General features: G+C 40.9%; 1 protein-coding gene across 2 annotated transcripts in view; it reads left to right on the top strand.

The window, feature by feature from the left end:
- Positions 1-24,390, top strand: part of LOC124550870 — a 163,834-nt gene that overhangs the window by 35,269 nt on the left and 104,175 nt on the right. The window contains exons 6-9 of one of the 2 annotated variants that reach the window (XM_047125618.1): positions 3,271-3,402; positions 7,455-7,758; positions 15,079-15,260; positions 22,378-22,555. In XM_047125618.1, coding sequence (XP_046981574.1) covers positions 3,271-3,402; positions 7,455-7,758; positions 15,079-15,260; positions 22,378-22,555 — 796 coding nt within the window. Of the gene's footprint in view, positions 1-3,270; positions 3,403-7,454; positions 7,759-15,075; positions 15,261-22,377; positions 22,556-24,390 lie in introns of both variants that reach the window. The other variant, XM_047125617.1, reaches the window with a different exon arrangement.

The raw sequence follows: 24,390 nt of genomic DNA, 5'->3' as shown, positions 1-24,390 counted from the left end.
TTTGAAACAAGGGACTGATGACCTTGCTGTTTGGTCCCTTTAACCTCAAACAACCAACCAACCAACCAACCAACATCGTTAGTGCCAGTGTCACGACTTGAACTAGGCGCCGGTGCTTTGGTCAACATTGGTGTGGGGGAGTTAAGCAAGACTTTACTTGTAAAGCTGTTTTACCCAAAAGCAGCAGTAATACTGATGCTCTTCATGAGAATCGCCACATTAAAGAAATACAGAGAGGTCATCTTTCTGCACTGGGTTGAAGAAAGCTTGAATTAACTGATGAGTTGGGAATTGCCCCTGAATGAGACCAATGGTGAATTGTGCCACAAATTGTTGAAGAAATTACTGTTGTCATGACTGAGAATGCTGGACACAATGTGTAATCTTCAAGCAGTGCACGAGCTGCGTCATGACAGGTGAACATTCTGTGGTCCCTGTTCCAAAAGTGTTGTGAATAGTTGGGAAATAGTATCTCTAGTGTGGTTCCAGGTTGTTGTGAATGCAGATGGTCATCACACTGAGCAAAGTTTGTAACCTGGAATGGAAACGTGCTATGCAACTAACAAATGGTACCCTCTCATGTGGAAATTATATGTTTGTTTCAATAATTTATTCAGTATTTGTCTTCTGCATGTCCTTACAAATATCTCATCAATTTCATTGTCGTACTATCTTGTTTTTGTTTGGGACCTCTGAAAGTAGTGAAAGTTTGATTATAACCACCCTGTGTACTGTTTGCTGAGAGGAGTCATTGCTGAGAGCAGTCATACATATGAGTAAATAAATGTGTTAACTTCTTGTAGCAAGCAGTGAATGTCTGGTAACTAAAATTATGAACAGGTATTTTTCAGTTTCTGTATCTAAAATACGATATACTGAAACAGTTTCCAGTTTTTCTCTTTTATAACAACCCTTTCACTTTCCATTATATATTAATGTTGATATTTATCCAAGCAATTGATTCTTCTGTTGAGCATCACAGGAGTCTATCAAGCAATAGAAACTCCATGTTGGAATATCAGCAGGTTAGGAAAAAGACAGATTGCTACTTACTGTTAAGGCGACACATTAAGTTGCAGACGCACACAGTTAAAAGACACTTACCCATAAGCTTTCAGCCACAGCCTTCATCAGAAAAAGAAAGAGAAACACGCATAATTGGTTCACGTAAGCAAGTACACATAATGCACACAAGACTGCCAATTCTGGCACCTCGGACCAGAATGCAGCGGTCACGTAGAATGGAAGCAGCAATCTGGAGGGGGCGGGAAGGTAGTGAATGGGTGCCGGGAGAGAAGAAGGCTGTCTGGTGGAATTTGCAGGTACTAGAATGCCAACAGGTGCAGCATGAGTAGGTTGTGGGGCAAGGAGGTGGGGAAAAAAGGCGTGAAAAAGGACAGGAACAGGGATAGGTGGTTGGGTGCATTTGCAGAGGGTGGCCAACAAAGAGGGTGGGAGAAGAGAATGGGGAGGAGGTGATGGGACAGAGGGGGTGGAAACTGTTGGGGCATGGGGGGGGGGGGGGGCAGTATGTTACTGTAGGTTGAATCTTGGATAATTATGGGAATGGAGAATGTGTTGTAAGGATAACTCCCATCTGTGCACTTAAAAAATCTGGTGGTGGATGGGAGGATCCAGATGGCTCGGGTGGTGAAGCAGCCATTGGAATCAAGCATATTATGTTCAGTTGCGTATTGAGTCACTGGGCAGTCTACTTTGCTTTAGGCCACAGGTTGGTGGTGGCCATTCATCCTTGAGGACAGCTGGCTGGTAGTCATACCAACATGAAAAGCTGTGCAATGGTTGCAGCAGAGCTGATGTATAACATAGCTGCTTTCACAGGTGGCCCGAGATAAACCTGTGACAGGACTGGAATAGTAAGTGGTGGGTAGGTGGATTGGGTAGGTCTTGCAACTGGGTCTTCCACGGGGATATGATCCTTGTGGCAAGACGTTGCGATTGGGACTGGCGTAGGGGTGGATTAGGTAGGCTGCAGTCGAGATGTTGTGTGACAGAATACCACTTTAAGAGGGGTGGGAAGGATCTCGGGGTAGGATGTCCCTCATTTCAGGGCCGGATGATATGTAATGAAAGCCATGGTAAAGGATGTGGTTTAGTTGCTCCAGTCTGGGGTGGTACTGGCTGACAAAGGAGGCACTCCTTTGTGGCTAGTTCATGGGGATTGTGGGAGGATTGGGAGTGTGAGGGGAAATGGCACGGGAGATCTGTTTGCGCACTAGTGCCTGCCTGTGAAGGCTTTGATGAAACTTTCAGCATACTGGGAAAAGGAGTCCTTGTCACTGCAGATACTCAGTCCTCAGGTAACCACACAGTATGGGAGGGATTTTTTTGGTGTGAAGGGGATGACAACTGTCGAAATTCAGGTACTGTTGGTGGTTGGTGGGCTTAATGTGGACAGAAGTGAGGATGGCCAACAGAGAGGAGAAGATCAGTGTCTTGAAAGGAGGCACACTTGGTTGAGGAGGGCCAAGTGAAGAGGATGAGAAAAGATGATGTTGAAATTGTGAAAGAGTTTACCAGAAATTTGTCATTGGCTTTGATCTAATAGAGAATTAATTTGCTTGGGAGGGCAGCTAGTTTGCAATTTTTCAGTGTTGTGGCTCACTTACAGGTGCAGCTACTGTAGCCTCAGTATTCCATTCTACTGATCTGTGTTGAGAAAAAAAATGAAAATATGAGCTGTAGAAAATTAAGCAAAATATTCTGCACTTATAGCAGAAACTTGTACTTGGCATCAACATTTTGGCACGTAGTGACTTCGGTCATGCCAGTGACTGAATAAAAGTTTAAAATGTAATCATCTCGCCACAGAACGTTTGACAGGAATCAAATTAACCCTCTCAGTTGCCAGTATCTACTCCATACACATGTCTCCATCTGTCACAAGTTCAAACGTGTGAACTTCATCTTTTCGTAATTATGTGAACAGTGAGGAACATGACTCTTGTTCACTGTACTGGATTTTGACACTCAACTGCAAAAGATAATATGCGACTTAGATACTACTATGGTGAACAAAAGGATGAAACGATTTCGGAAATGATTTAAAGCACCGACAAACACCACCTTCAGAGTACCTGTTTCATTGCTCCAGGCATGTCATGTGTAACATCACGCGACAGCTATGTGGCCTTCTTGTCAGAGGGAGGTGGCAGTGTCGGAGAGAGCAGAAGGCTGGAGATAGCTCTGATAATGAGGTATTAATATTACACACATTTTATGCAAATGATGAATTTGTGATTGTTTCAGGAAATTTGGGGGCAAAACTGCTTTGGACATGGCCTCGCAGAAGCGTGTGTTAAAAGAGTTGGTTGACAGATATATTCCACTTTCTTCATCACCTGTGGAATCCCCATTGCCTGCATCTGCTGGTGTCAATGGGTGGGTAGTGTATGCTATTCTTCCATCTATTTTAATGTGTATTGAATAAGAACTGCATACGTGGAGGAAATATGATTTCTGCTGATGGTTACTCACTCTGCAAGTTTTGTGTGTGTGTGTGTGTGTGTGTGTGTGTGTGTGTGTGTGTGTGTGTGTGTGTGTGTGGTTTTTTTTTTTACATAACTAGGAGATCAGTATATCTAATAAATATGAATTTGTATTGACCAAACACTTCATGCCTTTTTTTCTGTTTAATTGTAATGTGACCCACAGATTAACATATTGGAACTTCCTGGCAGATTAAAATGGTGTGCCGGACTGGGACCAGGTTTGAATCCTGCTCCAACACACAGTTTAGTTTTAATTTACCACAAAGTTATGAATCAGTGCACACTCTGTTGCAGAGGGAACATTTATTCTGGATATTGAGTATATGATCACACAGTGTTTGTCTGGTGCAGCTGGGTAGCATTGTCAGATTCTTATAACCAAAGGTGTGATAGAAGCTGATGGCTGTTGTAAAAAGGAACTAAGCTTTTTGACAATATTTGCCAGTTCTGGTTGACCTTCAGCTTGTATGATTTATGTGCTTAAAATATGTTAGAGTTGTTAAAATAGTTACTTTCCTTCACAGGCTACCTGTTGTTTGAAATAAAGCACATTAGTTCATATCGTAGTCAGACAATTCCAACCAGTCGGCCATTTTCTAATGTATACATATGCATGTCTGCTGTATGGCACAGACAGAGCATGCGCGGTGTTGGGAAGGTATATATGACCACATACAGCAGCAGAAACTGTCGATAGTTGAAAAGAATCCACATTACACTTCATAATAGTTGTAATGGTGCGATTGTTCACATCAGACAGTGTTTACTTGTCGTGTGCCTGCTGGTTGCCCACAGACTGTTGTATTCATTTATCATACTCAAAGAGCCCGGTGTATACAGATGTGAGTGTAGCACTGCCAAGCCAAATGTATTACTCGACAACAAGTGCCACAGATCGACTATAGCAGGAACCACCTTGAACACGTGACTATAATAGCGAGAGCCACACTACAGTTTGGTCTGTTGCCTGTCATCGCCTAACACTGTGAGCAGGAAAGTGATTGTGGAAATTGTAGTCACAGGCAGACACTGTGACGGCTCACTACTAACTTCATTAAATTTACCACTAATTACGACGAGAAGAGGTGGACACTACTAAGGGAAAAGATATGGAACAAGTGGGCAAAATATTAAAGCTGAGTAAGCCGATGGAAGGAGGGTTGCAGCATCTTGCCGAGTTGGATTTGGCTGTCTGCCCCTAAGAAGAGGAAGCAGAATGCACAAAATAAATAGTCCTCTGGTGATACAGGTAAATGTGTTGTTATGCTTCAGTTTCTCTGATATTGTGAACTGCGCGAAGAAATAATGGCTTTACAAAAACTGCAGCTTTTGTCACACAGAGTTGGACTTCTAAGCTAGTGAGCGACCTGTAAGATTTCATTTCAAATGCTGTCAGAATGATCATTTTGTCACGTGTGCGAATGAGGCAACATGGTTTTAAAAAGTGCAAACCGTTTTAAAGTAAAGGGGCCGGTGGTTTATTCAGACACATAGATCGACATGTTACAATGTGATTGTTCCCACAGACTGTCACAGTGATAGTGTGCGAGGAGTACCGTTCAGTTGCCGCGTCATATGGGGAACTCGGTGTGCAGATGGGTAATGTGGTGTGGTGCTCCACCTTTACAGGTATGCCATCACCACCTCCCCTCCCCATAAACACGACAGTGCTGCCACTCCAATGTGGTCTCCAGTTTACTTTGCTGGTAATACCGATGAGTATCAGCAGCTAAACAAAGTAGTACCTGACACTTCCTGGCAGATTAAAATTGTGTGCCAGACCGAGACTCAAACTCGGGACTTTTGCCTTTCACAGGAAACTGCTTTATCATTGCTTATTTCACAGGAAATTTTCTGTGAAGTTCACAAGAATTGAAGCTGTGAGGTCGGGTTGTACTCGGGTAGCTTATTCGGTAGACGAGTTGCTGGTGAAAGATTTAAGTTCCTGAATTCGAGTCTCTGTCCAGCACACAGTTTTAATCTGCCAGGAACTTTCATATCAGCGCACCCCCTGCTAAAGAGTGAAAATTTCATTTTGGTAAGTAGTAACTGATTGAAAGAAAGAACCATACGTATTGCAGACTATAGAGCGTTCCATTAGTCGGCAATTGGAGGAAGGGTACAAAGTGGTGTTTCGAGGGGGTGTCAAATGTAAGGCTAAATGCTAAAGAATGAGGGAGGAGAGGGAAAGAATAAGAAAGTAGATTTGAATTTACTGAAATGTAATGAAGTATTGCAGGACAAAATTGCACTTTTACTGTTCCACATATGTACCTATAGTTCGATTAAAATTACTTGATAGTTGACTTCTGTTAGTTGCTGTTACAGTGTGGCCACATCCGTTGCCGGCTACCGCTCGTTTACAGGTGACACACAGAGGGTCACTTCACAAATGCTGTTAATGTGTGATGCAGAGCAATGTTTGAAGTAGCCACTGTGACGTATGTCAGAAATGCTGTATTGGCAGCTGCTTTTAAGTGACTAATGACTGAACTGCGGCAGGCGCATTTTGTAGCCTTGAATTTTTAACTCTTGTCCCAGGTTGACCACAACCATGTGATGTGCAATATATCCGAAAGAACGGAAGTCAAAAATCTGTGGCACAACTAAAATCATGATCACTTTGTTCCTCGGTTAAAGCTAACCTTTATGAGCAAGCTCAAGACAGAAAAAAATCATTTTCAGTGCTAAAAGCAAACTGTAATTTCTCACCATTATTGACTACCTGAAACTATCCTCACACTAGTTAAATGAGCTGCTGCATTACCAAACGATGATCAGTCTTTGTTGGCATTTAGTTCCAGTCTCTATAGGTGATACAGGCAGATTCCAAATGGAAAAGGAATGATTAGAAGAAAAATAAGAGCAAATAAGTAAGTCAAAGTGATAGTGAAAAATGATGCAGCAAAGAATTAAAAATTTAAAAAGAAATGTGTTTTAACCACTTAATAAAAATAATAACCACACTCTTATGGTTAGATTTAAAAAAAAAAAAAAAAAAAAAAAAAAAAAAATCGCTGTAGGTGATGAGATTCGAACCTCTGACCTTGTACATTTCAGGTTAATACGCTAACCATTGCATGGAGTCACAAGACTGGGTTGAGCACTTATATTTATGATTGTGGTACTCCTGTCACAGTGATAAATAGCTGCCTTCATAAATTCAGATGTGTGCAGTGTTGTAAGGAGCTTATCTAACATAAGCAAATCTTTGTAATAATGGTAACTGTATGTGTGATGTTAAATTGCAACTTTTGCATAAGTATCCCATTAGTGCTTGGTTAGTGCTGTGTAAGAAACGTATATTTCTTTAACATAATGTTTTGCTTGCATTGTTTTTTGGTGTGGTCATTGTGTGTCATGAAATAAAAGTGCCAGACACTTGATGTTGGATGCGAACACAAGGAAGAATGGCGGACAAGGAACTGGAAGCGAACTGATGAATTGTTGTGGCAGTTTGGCAATGGCTAACTGTTCAGCTGTGACATTGTTCACTTTGATTGAAGGAAACCAGTTCCCATACATGAAGCGTCAACTATCAAGTAATTTTAATCGGACAGGAGATAAAACTTCCTGGTGATTACAACTGCTTGCCACCTAGGATTCAAACTGGGAGCCTCACCTTTTGCGACTAGCGCTGCTAACGACAGAGTGACGCGGGTGAGACTTGTGACCTGCTGGCACCTCTCTTCTGTCTTCTAAAACTTCTCCCACACTCTTTGCGAGACTGGCACTCCTGGAAGAAAGGGTAAGGAAGTTCGGATTCTGGTGGACATAAAGCTGCGAAGAGGGCCGCAGGTTCTGCCTGTGTCACTCTTTCACCGAGAGAAAGGCGAGGTTTGGAGTTTGAGTACCAGTCTGACTGACAGTTTTAATTGCCAGCATGTTAGAAAACTCATTGTGAAAAGTCGCTCTCATGTGTATCCCTGTTACGTACCTCAGTTTCAGCCAGCCGGCAGAGTCAGAGACGGAAGCCGACTCATCCGGGCAGGAGCGCAGCAAGTCTGCGGATTCCTCAGGCAGTGGGGGTGGAGCGACGGTCGGCACCAGCAACACGGAGCCCGCGCGGGTGCCTGCACCCACTAAAGTGGCAGCCGTGCACCGTCGCGGGAGCCGGCCACCGCGACCGGCCCGCCAGTCCCACGACTACTTCCCCCCACACCCTCTTCCTCTCCCCCATCCCCACCCGTCCTTGTCTTCTGCAGCCTCTACTCTGAGTCTTGATCTCGATCCACATATCGACCAGGTGAGTGTCATGAGGTTCACACTTTTGTCGGTATGTATTTGAAATTATCCAGCAATGACAGCAGAGGAACTGTAAATAACTTCTAGAACAATGTGGAAATTCTGTGTTGCAAATAGCAAGCAAGAAATCAAAACTGAGGTCAAATGACCCTTTGCTAGAATGTGAGGGTACATTAACGTCCTAAAATGATAGTCTATGCGAGTATGTATTCGGGTGAACCCCCGCCCCATCGTATGCCCCACATACTCAGAGAGAGAGAGAGAGAGAGAGAGAGAGAGAGAGAGAGAGACTTTCATATAGACTTTGACTAACAAACATCCAAAGATTCTATGAATGCAAACACATTGAATGTTGTAGGTACAATGTGACAATTATTGAACTATATGATAAAAATGAAAATTAGTTACAAACTACAGTTGGTACACACTTTCTTCAACATGTGAACATCACTACAGATATTCAGATTTAGGTTATGACATGTTCAATACGCCTGCCATTATTGGTGATGGTGTGGTGCAGATGAATAGCAAAATTCTGCATGACCCGATGAAGTGTCGGAACATCGGTGCTGTCGATGACCTCCTGAATGGCCATTTTCAGCTCAGCAATGGTTTTGGGGCTATTGCTGTACACCTTGTCTTTAATATAACCCTACAAAAAGGAGTTCCATGTGTTCAGATCCGGAGAATGTGGCAGCCAATCGAGGCCCATGCCAATGGCCTCTGGGTACCCCAGAGACAGAATGCGGTCCCCAAAGTGCTCCTCCAGAACATCAAACACACTTCTGCTTTGATGGGGGTTGAGCTCCGTCTTGCAGGAGCCACATCTTGTTGAAATCAGGGTCACTTCAGATAATGGGGATGAATGCACACCACACATCAGCTATACCAGCTGAAGAATTCTGGTACAGTGGATAACCCTCATTCTGCCAATGGCCTTGTCAAGGAATGCAGAGGACTGGGCAGAACTTCTGGGTAAGCCCTTGCCCATAAGGTGGGAAACTGCCCCTAAAAGGCAAAACTATCAACGGCATGTTGTAATTATTTTATTTTATTCTATTTTTTTCCGCAGTTGCAGATACAGAAGTTGTTGGGCTAAATTCCATCATCTGCAACTGTAATGAAAGACGTATTAAAACCAAATGCATTTCGCTTTATTCTGGAGTAGCTTCATTGGTCTCTCTCTCTCTCTCTCTCTCTCTCTCTCTCTCTCTGTCTCTCTGTCTGTCTTATAATTTGTTTTGCTGAGATCATCAACCATTTGTATGCCGCAGTTCATAGTAGTAAGTTAAAGCTTGTGAACTGGTTGTGACCTTAGCAAAAAAACAGTAAGAGAAAAAAAAACATATTGTTAAGTGATCACTGAAGATGCTGTAGAATAAAGTGAAATGTGTTTGGTCTTAATAAGACTTTCATTTAACCCGAAAAAGATGTTATGTAACTTGTAATTATCAATGGCATGCAGATGCAGAGAGGCAGTGGAAGCCACTGCATGAAAGACACATAATGTGTATCCATGGGACGTAGATTACACCTTTCTTTCTCCCCCCTCCCCTTCTCCCCCAAAATAATACCTGTCTGAAGAAGCAAGAACATATTTATTGTAACTTTAGATTAAGCTTATTAGTCTGTATGTAGTTTTAGAATTGACATGTCACCTATGTCACAATCTTTAATTGTATGACACATGTTATGTGATAATTAAATTTTGATTTGATTGATTGATTTGACATATAGCCTGTAATTGGAAAAGTATTGTAACAATTCACCATCTGCAAAACATTGCAGAGAGTCTCTCATTCAAATCTCTGGTAGGAGACTGCCCATGGGAATGCAAACGTGCAAAAAAGATTGAAGAACTGATGATAGGATAACATTGTAAGAGTCAGAGTATGGGACTTAAAAAGTTTGAATGTGATATTAAAGCTAGAAAATCTGAAAAGCAAAATGCAAAGGCTCGATCCACACAATTGTGAAGTGAAATGAAAAGAAGATTAGGATTTCTGGTCAGGTAGCAAGAGCAGCAGAAAATGATATAATGACCGTAGGATTCATTATGAATAAGAAAGTAGAGCAGAGAGAGTTACTGTGAATAGTTCAGTGATAGGGTTGTTCTCATCAGAATCAACAGCAACAACACATTTGAGATCTATGCCTACATTGCAAGCAGAAGATGAAGAGGTATAAAAAGTATATGAGGATATTCAGTGGGTAATTAAGTATTTACAAGGACATAGTAATCAGATAATAATGGGGGATTGGAATACCGAGTTGGAGGAAAGCATAGAAGAAAAAGTCACAGAAGAATATAGGCCTGATAGTGGAAAGGAGAAAGACTAATTGAGTTCTGCAATAAATTTCAGCTATTGACAGTGACTCACTGTTCAAAAATCGGAAGAGAAGGTGGTATAATTGGGTAAAGCCCAGAGACGTGGAGAAACCTGGATTATATAATACTCCATTTGAAATTTGGAAACCGGATATTGGAGCGTAAAGTGTACCCAGGTGCAGAACAGTGTGGAAAGAATTGTGATACTGAAGTACTGATGAGTGATGAGATTCCTCCAAGGCTGTAGATACTGAGACAGTGAAACCAGAATAGACATTATGTTGAACAGAAATCAGCATATGTAAAAATGGAAGTAATTTCTTGTTGGATAGAAACATATAGGTACAAGGAAGGTAACGACAGAAGAAATACTTCAACTGTTCGATGGAAGAAGGAAGTACAGAGATACCTTTTACAATTTAAGTCGAGATGCGATAGATAGTGAAGTCGCCATGTTTATCTTTGATTGGTTTTCATCTTTGGGATTAGTAATGTACTAGAAATTAGGTTTACAACCTGAAATCTATGTCATACAGCAATAATAAATTTTGTGAAACAAGTCTAAAAAAGTGGTCCATTTTGTTAATACAATATACAGTGTTTAAACAAGAACCCAGAGTTGAATTAGTTAAAAAGTACAAAAATGTTCAGGGAAAAACAATAGTCAAACAATGGAAACTCCAAGTTGGAATATCAACAATGTAAGGGAAAGGATTGATTGCTACTTACCGGTAAGATGACAAGTCGTGTTGTAGACACACAACAAAAAGACTGGTTCACATTTAGCTTTCAGCCAAAGCCTTCTTTAGAAAAGGAAACACATGCACATATATTCATTAATTCATTCACACGAGCAAGCACACCTCACACACACAACCACCATCTCTGGCAGCCCATATCAGAATGCGTTCCATACCGAGCTGCCGGAGATGGTGGTGCTCATGTGTGCGTGATGTGTGCTTGCTTGTTGTATAAATGAATGGTGTGTGTTACTCTTTCTTTTTCTGAAGAAGACTTTGGCGGAAAGCTAAATGTGTAACAGTCTTTTGTTGTACCTGTCTGTAGCTCAGTGTGTCAGCTTTATGGTGAATAGCTATCTGATGAAATGACAGAATTTTAGAAGCTTTACTGTTGTCATACAGATTTGATTTTACGTATATAGAATGAAGTGGTGAGGGAAAATTTGTACCAAGGCCAGGATTTGAGCTCGAGTCTCCTGTTTACCGGGCAGATGCATTAGCCACTAAGCCATCTGGGCACAGCAGTTCACACAACTGCACGGATTGCCCTGGCATGCCTCCTTCCTCGATCCAAATTCTCACTGTCACCCCAGTCTTATTTAAATTCCCCCTTACACATGAACAGAATTGCTGAAACTCTCCACATTCTGGAATAACACCTCAGCATCAAACGTAAAAAAAAGGGGGTTGGTGTAGAAATCCATCCTTTTCTAGTATTGTCAGTATATAAATCACGTAGGAATTAAGTAAGTAGGAAGTGCAGGAAAGCCAAGGCAAAATGGCTGCAGGAAAAAGTGAAGAAATTGAAAGAGAAGTGGTTATTGGAAGGACTGATGCAGTATATAGAAAACTTAAAACAGCCTTCGGTTAAATTAAAAGCTAGGACACAATGGAAATTCCACTTTTAAATCCAGAGGAGAGAGTGGATAGGAGGAAAAAGTACATTTAAAGGCCTCTAAGATGGGAAGGACTTGTAGGATGATGTAATTGAGGAAAAAATGAGAGTTGGGATAGAAAGTGTAGGGGATGCACTATTAGAGTCAGAGTTTAAGAGAGCTTCAGGAGACTTGCAGTTATGTCTTAGAAATTTCCAAAATTGTGGGGAGAAGTAGTAACTACACAATTGTTAAAACAGTGTGCAGAATCTAGGAGACTGGAGACTTGGGAAAGTATTTTCCATGCAGTCCTGAAGATAGCGAGGGCAGATAAGTGTGTGACCTGTCACACAATCAGCTTAACAACTCGTGTTAAAGTTGATGACAATAATAATATCTTTAAAAAAAAGGAAAAAGAAAATTGAGGATCTGTTAGATGACCAGCAGTTTGGTTTCAGGAAAACTAAAGACTCCAGAGGGGTAGTTATTATGTCACAGTTGACAACAGAAGCAAGACTTAAGAAAAATTGTGACACTTTCAGAGGATTTGTTGACGTGGCGAAAGAACTTGGCATTGAGATGGTGCAACATGTTAAAAGTTCTCAGGAAAACAGGAATAAGCTGTAGGGAAAGTCTTGATATACAATATGTTTAAGACACTAGAGGGGGGAAAATGAGAATGGAAGACGAGGAATGAAGTGCTCAGATTAAAAAGGATTTAAGAGAGGGATGCTGTCTTTCTTCCCTACTGTTCACTTATATGTTGAATACGTGATTACAGAAATAAATGAAAGGTTTGAGAGTAGGATTGAAATACAGGATGAGAGGATGTCGATAATAAAATCTGCTGACAACAGCATTGCTATTGTGAGGGAAAGTGTGGAAGAATTGGAGGGCCTGTTGATTGGAATGAACAGTGTAGCACATTCAGAATAAGCCTTTGAGGGTAAACTGAAGAAAGACAAAGGTAATGAATATTCTATCACTGTATCAAAATAACACACGAAAGAGGTAGAAAGGAGGACATTAAGAGCAGACCAGCACAGATAAAGACAGTATTTCTGGCCATAAGAAGTGTACTGGTATCAAACTTAGGCCTAACTTGAGAAAGAAATATAGAGAATGTGCTTCTGTAACACAGCACTGTATGGAAGTGATGACAATGGGCAATGGGAAAACCAGAAAGAAGAGAATAGAATGGTTTGAGATGTCGTGTTATACCTATACTGTATGGTATATATAAAGTTTTATTGTGACATGTGCACCTAGTGTTTTGGTGTTAGTGGAAATGAGGCATCATATCCGAAGACCAATGCTTACCAATAGAATATAAATAGTCACAACCTGATTGCTATCACTTGAGTGTTTGTTACTATGTACAACAACAATTGAAATATAAAAAAATGGCAATAAATTAAAATCTCTGTGTAGTTCACCATAACTTTGAATGCCAGAATTTAGTTTCAGTGAATTTACATTACATAATAAAAAGGTCGCCAACTCCTAAAGTGAGTAACAGTTAATTTAGTAAATGACTGTGATGACTTTGAAATCGCAAACATATCGTGTGGCAAAGACAAAGTGCCAACTGAACAGAATCCATATATGCTAGTGTATGTGTGAAAGGCACGATTACCATGAACACAAAAGATGTTATTTTGGAATATTATGGTGTTAGGTTCCTTAATGATCACAAATATTAATAAACACTAACAACACTGTACTGTGTTACGCAACTCGTGATAATGCTGTCTGTGTGGAAATATGCTTAACTATGAGAAAAACTGATTATTATTCTTTATATATTACTTTGCAAATGATTGCATCTCAGATTAATGCAGTAATAACTTTCATTTGTTGCAACAACTATTTTTCGGTGCTTGTGTTAAGTCAGACACAAAGGAATTAATGATGTTAGCTGTCAATGGGCATTGATGTTCGTCAGTGTGGCAGATTGAAAACTTATGCCATACCGGGACTTGAATCTGGCTCTTCTGCTTACTAGGCAGATGTACTGATTCCTATGCCATGTGTACACAATAGTACGCCTCACATTGGCCCAGTTGCATCAGATACCTGTTAAGAGTTTGAGCCTGATGTGCATTTGGAGTGAAGTGGTCATTGGCTCTCATCACCTTTAATTACATATGATATGTGACCAAAACTACAGGGAATTTTTTTTTGTTAATGTATCTTTATTTATCAACATTAGCTTTGTGCTTTTCAGAGTAATGAACCTCGTACAACATACTGAATACTCAGAACAGTAGCAATAAGGATGGCTACCAATTATCGCAGATGGGCTTACGAAAAAATGCAACTAGTGGCATAAGTTAACTTATGACTACTAGTCTATAATGAATAGAAATCATTTGTGCAAATAAAGAACATCTTTAAACTTCTCAATAGCAAAGTATACAGGATATTGGTAACCAAGTGTCCATGACTCTCAACAAGTTCCTAGTGATCCAAATATGCAGTGCGCTTGATCTACATTTCACACAAGTCAGACTGAACCAACACTGAGCCAAGGCAATATGCTGGCGGCAACTCGGCAGTTTGAGGCACATGGTATGCTCATTCCACAGGGTGCCAATGTGATGACAGGTGACTAATGTTAATCAGACTGTAGATGAGAAAGAATGCAATATTAGTGTCATTATTTTTAACACTACACTATGAATGCAAGGCTACGTTAATAGCATAAGGTTACAAATAATGACAATAAGAAACTTCCTGGCAGATTAAAACTGTGTGCCGAACCAAGACTCGAACTTGGGACCTTTGCCTTTCGCGGACAAGTGCTCTACCAACTGAGCTACCCAAGCACGACTCACACCCCGTCCTCACACCTTTACTTCTGCCAGTACCTCGCCTCCTACCTTCCAAACTTTACAGAAGCTCTCCTGCAAACCTTGCAGAACTAGCCCTCCTGAAAGAAAGGATATTGCGGAGACATGGCTTAGCCACAGCCTGGGGGATGTTTCTAGAATGAGATTTTCACTCTGCAGCGGAGTGTGCGCTGATATCATATCAGCGCACACTACGCTGCAGAGTGAAAATCTCATTCTGGAATGACAATAACATTGCATTCTTTCCCACCTACACTCTGATTAAAATTACTTGATATTTGACACTTCATGCAGAGTAGCTGGTTTCCTCCAAACAGGACACTCAACATCACACCCAAGCTGTTTGCCTTTGCTAAACTGCCACAACAGTTGGTCATTTACTTTTAATTCCTTGTCTGACATTCTTTCTTGGTGTGTTTGGATTCCGAATCACTCCCCTTTTTTTTTCTTCCCCCTCTCTCTTGCTCCATCGTTGAATGGGAGACTTGTGTTGCTAGCCTGAAGTTTGATGGTGTGCCCCAGCAGGCCATCGAGAGCCTGTTGCGGACGCACGTTGGGACAGTGCCGATCCGGCCACTGGTGACGCACCCGGCACTGCACCTGCTGTGGCCACAGCCGGCCAGCACCCTCGAGCTGGATGGCCCACCCTTCGTGCCTTCCAAGGACCTCGGCATCTCTGTCATACAGGGACCTGTATCAGTGCATAGGTGAGCTGCAGACACAGTTAGGAAAGACTCTCTCTCTCTCTCTCTCTCTCTCTCTCTCTCGTTTCCCCATTTTTTAAATGCCTTCTACCCATAAATAAGAGATGAAAGGGAAAGGAGGTAAGTTTAGGCATGTAAGCGAGTGACCAGTGTGAGGGAACAGAGTTTATCGACTTCCGGTGAGCATCAACTGTGTGAAAATAACCATGCTCCCTCGTCAGTCCCAGTGTTAAATGTACTGCATATCGATATCGCAACTGCTTTCCACTCACAATTCTGTATTCGAACTGGTGTGATATCGTAACAGGGGTCACATCTCCTAGTTCTTAAAGGTAGCCAAAAGGGAAGGTTTGAAAGGGGCAAAATGTTTTGGCTGCACACTAGTGGAGATGGTCACAGTGAGGTTTGTCTGTTGCACACATACTGGTGTACAGAGGCTCCCACAATAAGAGCTCACTCCACCCATATTACAGCAGACAGAACTTTTCCTTGTTTCAGAATAAAAATAGTCTTACGTACAAAAATAAATATAACATCAGTGACGTGTTTTACCCTTCTGGGGCATCATCAGATTATGTAAAAGTAGCTGGATATGTAACCCATCTGTCATAAAGTCATATAAAATGGAATGGATGCAACAGTAAGTGGATATTATTTTCCATTTTATATGGCTGTATGACACATGGGTTACATAGTCAACTACTTCTACACAATCTGATGATGCAACAAAAGGGTGAAATGTGTCAATGATATTAAATAATTTCACACCCAAGACTCTTTTTGTTGTGAAGCAATTCCTGCAACAGTGGAGTGGAATAATTTTTAATGAATTATTCTTATAAGAGTTGTCGCCATGCAAGTTCAGTTACTCAACAGGAAACAAAAATGTTTGTTCTTCCCTTCCTTTGTTCTTATCTTTCTCCTGATGCTGATTTAGAAAATTTATTATGCTCATCATTAGCTGCATTTTAAAAGTTTTACCTCTGTTATTCCTGCTCCAGCAATTTTTGTTTTGGTGATTTTGATGCTGTTTATTTCCCACAATACTGTCCCTATTTCTTTCTCTGAACTGACAACTGAACGTCCTTGAGGATGTCAGAGTTGTATTTTCTATGTGTTTAATCCTTAGTGTTACTTGTACCCAATACTGGAAATCTGTTTTAATGAACTGTTTGGGATCACCTGTAGTACAAATATAAAATAAAATTGAAAAAATAGTATCAGTAAAAAAAAGAGAGAAAAAAAAGGTGATATCGTGACCACAGTAATAAAACGGAGAATTGTGAAGCTCTACATATCAAAAAATAAATTGCGAGCAAACCTCCTATATGTCATCAAAATGATTCATTCTGGGTCTCCAGCTCCAACTCTCACTGTACAAAACCACTGTTGTTAACGAGGTTCTGATCTTGCAGTACACAGTAACTGTTACTCTTCAGCAATAATAGGTACAGGGTGACGTAGAAAAATGGGACTGTTTCCACAATCCAATAAAACTAGAAGTGATGAAGCAAAGAAATTGCATTCATAGTAATTGAAACCTTACAACTTTGCCATTTACGAAACATTGATGGCATTTATCATTTTTTTAAAGTTATGTCCTTTAGATGGCGTCCTGTACGTATACAAATCTGCTGTTGAGATTCCTAATTGATCGTTGCAACATCTCAGCTGGGATTCTGTGAATTGCATCCCGAATTCTCTGTTTTAACTTGTCCAGGGTTCTTGGTCGAGTTGTGTAGACTTTGCTCTGGAGGTAGCCCCACAAGAAAAAAATTACAAACGGATAAATCTGGTGATCTAGGAGGCCAGGGAATGTTACTGGATCATGAGATCACACAGTTGCCAAACAATGCTCGCACATTTGCCATTGATTACTGTGCAGTGTGTGATATCGCTCCGTCCTGTTGAAACCAGGGTTCTTGAACGTTTGGAAAGTTTGTCAGTGCATTTGTAGTGAAAGTTCATAACATCTCCATGTAACAATTGCCAGTGACAGTTATTGTGTTTCCCTGTTCATTTGTGAAAAAATACGGTCCAGTAATCCCATCTGATGAAACACCACACCATACTGTCACTTTACTAACATGTAAATGGCACTCATGAATGTAATTAGGATTTGTGTTTTCCCAGTAATGGTAGTTCTATGTATTCACATAATCTGTGAGATGAAAATGTGCCTCATCTGACATCCACAACTTGTTTAAAAATTCATCGTCTTTGTCTAGTTTTGGTATCATTAGTTGACAGAATGCTAATCATAACCAGTAATTGTTGCCCTTCAGTTGTTGCACCACCTGTAGTTTGTATCGATCAAATTTTAAATCAAGATGAAGAATTCTGCGAACACTCTCCTGGGACATTCCAACCACTGCTGCTTGCTTACGTATTGAACGCTGTGGATTTGGTAAGACAGACTCTCGTACAACATCAATGTTCGCTGGAGAATGCACACTTCTTGGTCATCTTGTTGGTTTCTTCTTCAGGGCAGATCCAATCTCTTCAAAGTTATTAATCCAACATTTTATCTCATGTTTCAACATAACGGCATCATGACGTTCTAAATTATAAAAACGTCGAAACTCCCTCTGTGCTGCTACCAAAGTATCACTGTTTTTATAAAACATTTTATAGCTAATGCATGCTCTTGTCCATTTCACTGATCCACGATTACTGAAATGGCGGACTGTTTACTCGCTACCTGTCACGAATCCGCAGTGCTGCTACCTGCCCATGGCTGCCACTACTCATTTCAGACATTCCCGTTATTCTGTTTCATCTGTATATTAGCAGAAACATAATTTGAGAAGTAAAGATTGAACATTGTCACAATAATGCAACTGGAACCGTGGTAGATTTTTTAAATGCAGGACCGTTTCGCCTACCTGACAACCTAGTAAGCGTGAAGGACAGCAGACGCATTCACGACCCTCTTATCAATAAGAGTAGGCAGTTGTCAGTACTTCCTTAGATTACAAGATTGAGAATAAAATTTACAGATCAATCATTGTACATTGTCGATGCTTTATTTTTTATGTACATGTTCCTCAGGTGCTGACTTGAGGGAATTTGTTCATAGTAATTATAAATTTAGGAGGAATATGTTCCTTAAGTTTTGATGGATGAAAAATGCACAATCGAATTCGAAACCGCCCATATTTCCCTTGAAAGTGGCCCTTTGTAGAATGTCTGAAATTGCAACTGCTGATTAATAGTGAAGGACGAGAACGCATACGCAAGGTATTTATATCATCATAATCAACTCACAGAACAACAACATGCAGATGAAGGGAGCATCGTAGAAAGATAGAATGAAGACACAGAAGTGAAAGAGTTGACAGTAGTATTTGTGTGCACACCAAACGGACATTGTACTGCTTGTGGCTCATACCGCCTTTATTTTCTAAGCGTGGTGCTATTTTGTACTACTGTGATGGAGTCAGTTGGTGTATTCGAGGTTCACCTTGCATTTTATATGTTTTTATGATGGGTGGATTACATATCCAGGTACTGTTGTATTTATTTTCAATTTTAAATGGGTTGTATATCTAGAAAGGCTGAACGGCGAAGAATTGACTCCTTCGAATTGTGGTTTTGGAGGAAACTTCTTAGAGTTCCATGGACTGCAAAGAGAACCAACAGATCAATATTGGAGCAAATTAAACCAGATTTCTCCCTGGAAGGTCTAATCTTAAAACAAAAGCTGACCTACTTTGGACACACAATGCGAAGGCATGCCTCGCTGGAAAAAACATTAATGCTGGGGAAGATTGAAGGAACTAGAAGAAGAGGATGTCAGAGGATGAGATGGATCGATGGCATCACAGAAGCAATGTGTTCCAACCTGGAAGGTCTACGGGAGAAAGTGCAAGACAGGAAAAAGTGGCGTGATTTGGTTCATGGGGTCACGAAGAGTCGGAACCGACTAAACGAATAGAGAGAGAGAGAGAGAGATATCTAGCTACTTTTACACAATCTGATGATGCTCCAAAAGAGTGAAATGAGTCATTCAAATTAAATAATTTCGCAACCAAGCCTGTTTTTATTCCAAAATAATTTGAAACTGGTTACTGAAGCTCCCTGCCATAATATAATGGAGTAATTTTTGTATGTAGATGCACCAAAGCGCAAAGAAACTGGTATAGGCATACATGTTCAAATACAGAGAGATGTGAATAGGCAGAATATGGCACTGTGGTCAGCAACGCCTATATAAGACAACAATTGCGTAGTGCAGTTGTTAGATCTGTTGCTGCTGCTTCAATGGGAGGTTATCAAGATTTAAGTGAGTTTTAACGTGGTGTTACAGTTAGCGCACAAGCGATGGGACAATAACTAAAGAGATTTGTTCAACATGACAGAAGTGCAACCCTTCCACAAATTGCTGCAGATTTCAATGCTGGGCCACCAACAAGTGTCAGTATGATGACTGCACAACACCAAGCTTTACGCCTTGCCTGGGCCTGCCAACACAGGCATTGGACTGTTGATCTAGACAAGTCTTGTTCCAAATTGTATTGAGTGGATGGACGTGTACGGGTATGGAGACAACGTCATCCATCAGTGTACCATGCATATCAACATGAGACAGTTCAAGCTATTTGAGGCTCTGTAATGGTGTGGGGCATGTGCAGTTGGAGTGATATGGGACCCCAGATACGTTCAGGTACGACTCTGACAGGTAACAAGTATGTAAACATCGTATCTGGTCACCTGCGTCCTTTCATGCCCATTGTGCATTCCGACGGACATGGGGAATTCCAGCAGGACAATGTGACACCCCACACATCCAGAAATGCCACAGAGTGGCTCCAGGAACACTCTTCTGAGTTTAAACACTTCTGCTGCCCACCAAATTCCCCAGACGTGGACATTATTGAGTATACCTGGGATGCCTTGCAACATGGTGTTCAGAAGTGATCTCAACCCCCTCATACTCGTACGGATTTATGGACAGCCTTGCAAGACTCATTGTGTCAGTTTCATTCAGCACTAGTTCAGACATTAATAAAGTCCATGCCACGTCATGTTCAGCACTTCTGCGTGCTCGCAGGGGCCCTACACAATATTAGGCAGATGTATCAGTTTATTTGGCTATTCAGTGTGTTTACGTGTTTTGAGTCAGAACTTCAGTGCTTCAAGAAATTGTTGGGATCTGCATAACATTTAAAAATATACGTTTTATGTATGTACACATTACTTGTGATTGCAAATAGCATTTGAAGTATTCATTTTCTTTTTTTTACAGAAAATTGTATTATGTTTTAGAAGTCTGCTTAATTTTAAAGATATTTCTATTGGTTTAATAGTTGTTGTTTTGTTTAGAGTGACCTTTTATCAGCTATTTTTAAACATGTCACTGCAAACATCCTATAATAGTATTGTTTTTCCATAAATGATAGGTACACATAACACTAGAATTTTATGCTAAAAAGTTCCACCCCTATTTAGGTGAGGTCTATTACATATTAATTTCTTTATATATGATATATGAGAAGGAAGTAAATATATGCACATGGAAATTTGTAATAATTACCTGGAAATACGTGGAATTTTTGTTAATCCCCCCCCCAAGTTTGAGTAACCACAGAAGGTAGAAGAGCTGATTCTGTGAAATATTCAGGGGCTGTTCAAATCGCGTAACTCTATATTTTAATCAAAAAGAAAATATCTTTTAGTTAAATTCTAACAATGGAAACTCCAGGATGGAGTGTCAACAGTAAAAGGAGAAGATAGATTGCTACTTACCGTACAGATGACAAGTTAAATTTCAGACAGGCACAGCAAAAAGACACTTACTCATTATTAGCTTTCAGCCAAAGCCTTTGTTAGAAAAGGAAACTCGGTCACATTCATTCACATAAGCAAGCACATTTCCGTCCCATCACCAGCAGTGTGGACTAGAATGTGTTCCGAAACGAGCTGCCAGGGATGGCGGTCATGTGGACATGAGATGTGCATGCTTATGCAAATGAATGTGAGTTGGTTTCCTTTTCTGACGAAGGCTTTGGCCGAAAGCTAATGTGTATCTTTTTGCTGTGCCTATCTGCAACTTCATGTGCCATCTGTACAGTAAGTAGCAATCTATCTTTTCCTTGTCTTGTTTAGTTAAATTCTTATTTATAGCATTGCATTATAGAAAAAAAAATATTAATTTTGACTGTCATAATTCGAAATATTATAGATCACAGGATTTTAAACATGCATTACTGATTGTAGTTATGTGATCTTGTAGCTTGGCTAGGATCATAGACTAAAATTTTGCTCAGCTCTAATTTCAGTTATGATTTTATATTAAAATAAGTAATAATAAAAATATTTGTGGCAAAATACTAATTCTGGGTCTTTCAGAATATTTTTCATTAAAATATAGCTCTTTTATCTTTGCACCTGTGTTGTTGTGGTTTTCAGTCTTGAGACTGGTTTGATGCAGCTCTCCATGCTAATCTATCCTGTGCCAGCTCCTTCATCTTCCAGTACCTACTGCAACCTGTATCCTTCTGAATCTGCTTAGTGTATTCATCTCTTCGTCTCCCTCTATGATTTTTACCCTCCACGCTGCCCTCCAAAGCTAAATTTCTGATCCCTTGTTGCCTCAAGACATGTCCTACCAACCGATCCCTTCTTCTAGTCAAGTTGTGCCACAAACTTCTTTTCTCCCCAATCCTATTCAATACCTCCTCATTAGTTATGTGATCTACCCACCTAATCTTCAACATTCTTCTGTAGCACCAAACTTTGAAAGCTTCTATTCTCTTCTTGTCTAAACTATTTATTGTCCATGTTTCACTTCCATACATGGCAACACTCCATACAAATACTTTCAGAAACGACTTCCTGACACAAATCTATACTCGATGTTAACAAATTTCTCTTTCTCAGAAACGCTTTCCTTGCCATTGCCAGTCTACATTTTATATCCTCTCTACTTCGACCATCATCAGTTATTTTGCTCCCCAAATAGAAAAACTCCTTTTGCACCTGTAAACATTCTAATCTGTGCCTTAAAAATTATGGCTGTAAAGACTTTTTATTGTAGTAATTATAGTTTGGGTAATGTCCCCTCCTCTTAAGCTATACCCATATTCCAAGAAGTTAAATGCAAGTGTCTGCTCTACAGGATACTGGACGTGTGGGAGGTGAGCCGGCCATGCTTCCTGGCAATGGGCTACGACGCACGGATCGGTGACGTGCAGCCGAGTTGTGGGAGCTGGACTGGCCACCGTGTTGAGTGCCTCGTCAACCCGGAGCTTTTCAGCTCTGCGGACAGCTACCAGATACATGTCAGCTCTGAGAAGGTATGTTCACTCTCTCTCATGGGATGAAATAACTGGCAAAGTGACACATAAGTTGTGATAAATATGTTGCCAGTGGAAAGGAGGCTCATAAATGTTTTTCATCGAATTGTAGACACTCAATTCTCATCAGGCGGCTGACAACGAGCCAATAATCAAATTCCTGTCGTTACTCAATACCCCACTAGTTGACGCTGCACAGCTCGGAACTTCAAAAGTCGGTATTGATAAAGAACTAGAACACATCGATACCTTAGCCAGCTCGCGACTGTGCACAGCTCGGGAACTGTGATTGTTGTAGACCAGAGGTCATACATCGAGCTTGAAACTTTATGCGGCAAAAACCTGACAGAAATCCACAGATCATTGAGTGTGTTTTCTGGTGATTTTACAGTGGATGATAGTACAGTTTCACGGTGGATTACTCATATTTGTGGTGGTTGTATGAGCATAGATAGTACTCAGAGACCTGGAAGGACAAAAACATCAGTTGATGAACCAAGTGTGAGTTTGTGGCAGATGCTCTTGAAAAAGATCGCAGTGCGACTTGTGAGAAACACTCTGAAGCCACGGGAATTCCCCCACATCAGTATTCTGTATTCTGACAAATGATTTGAAGAAGAAAAAAATTGATGCAAGTTGGGTTCCACACTGTTTGATTACTGAAGAGAAGCAAAAATGCCTGGAAATCGCATCCTTGCTCAAACAACGCTTTGACGGTGAAGGTCAAGAATTCTCATGTTGAATTGTCGCCATTGATGAAACATGGATTACAGACTTTGAACAAGTGTTTAAAACACAGTCCAACAAGTGGGGAGCTTCAGATTCTCCACCTCCAAAAAAATTTGAACGCGCTCAAGCAAATGATGATTTTTGCTTATCACAAATGAATCATCATGACAAAGAGTCCCAACTGGACCAAGTGTCACAGCAGTGTAACATAACAAAACCTGACTTCAGTTGCTAGAGGATGGGCCACTCATTGTCCATGACAATGCTACCATGCATATTGGCAACATTGTAGCCCAAACATGGCACAAATATGGATGGGAAGTGTTACCACATCCTCCCTACAGCCCGGAGATGAGTTCACCAGACTTCAACTTGTTCCCGAGGTTGGAAAAAAATTCTATGCATGGACATTGTTATCTTTGTCTGGAAGAGCTGTCATTACCTGAGCCATTTGGCAGATGAACAGAAGTGGTGTACTGGATGGAGTAATAGGAGCTTTCAAGACATTGGGATTCAGTCATAGAGAAGCAGATAGACTATATTGAAGTACTGTAAAGAGATATTGAAAGAAATATAAACATACAAGTAAAAAAATTAACAATACGAGAGAAGGAAAGTTGCTACTCACCATATAACGAAGATGCTGAGCCACGATAGGCACAATAAAAAGATTCACACAAACATAGCTTTCAGCCATTAAGGCTTTTGTCAGCAGTAGACACACATACACACACGCACACTCACGCAAGCACAAGTTGCACACACATCTGCAGTCTCAGAGAGCTGAAACTACCCTGCGAGCAGCAGCACCAGTGCATGATGGGAGTGGCGACTGGGTGGGGGTAAGGAGGAGGCTGGGGCGGGGAGGGGGAGGGATAGTATGGTGGGAGTGGCGGACAGTGAAGTGTTGCAGTTTAGACGGAGGGTAAGAGAGAAGGTGCGGAGGGGGAGGGGATAAGTAGTGGAAAGGAGAGAAATAAAAATGAAAGAAATTAAAAGACTGGGTGTGGCGGTGAAATGACGGCTGTGTAGTGCTGGAATGGGAACAGGGAGGGGGCTGGATGGGTGAGGACAGTGACTAACGAAGGTTGAGGCCAGGAGGGTTA

Source organism: Schistocerca americana, chromosome 9, assembly GCF_021461395.2.
Source record: "Schistocerca americana isolate TAMUIC-IGC-003095 chromosome 9, iqSchAmer2.1, whole genome shotgun sequence".
NCBI lineage: Eukaryota > Metazoa > Arthropoda > Insecta > Orthoptera > Acrididae > Schistocerca > Schistocerca americana.
This window is presented reverse-complemented; position numbering and strand designations above follow the sequence as displayed.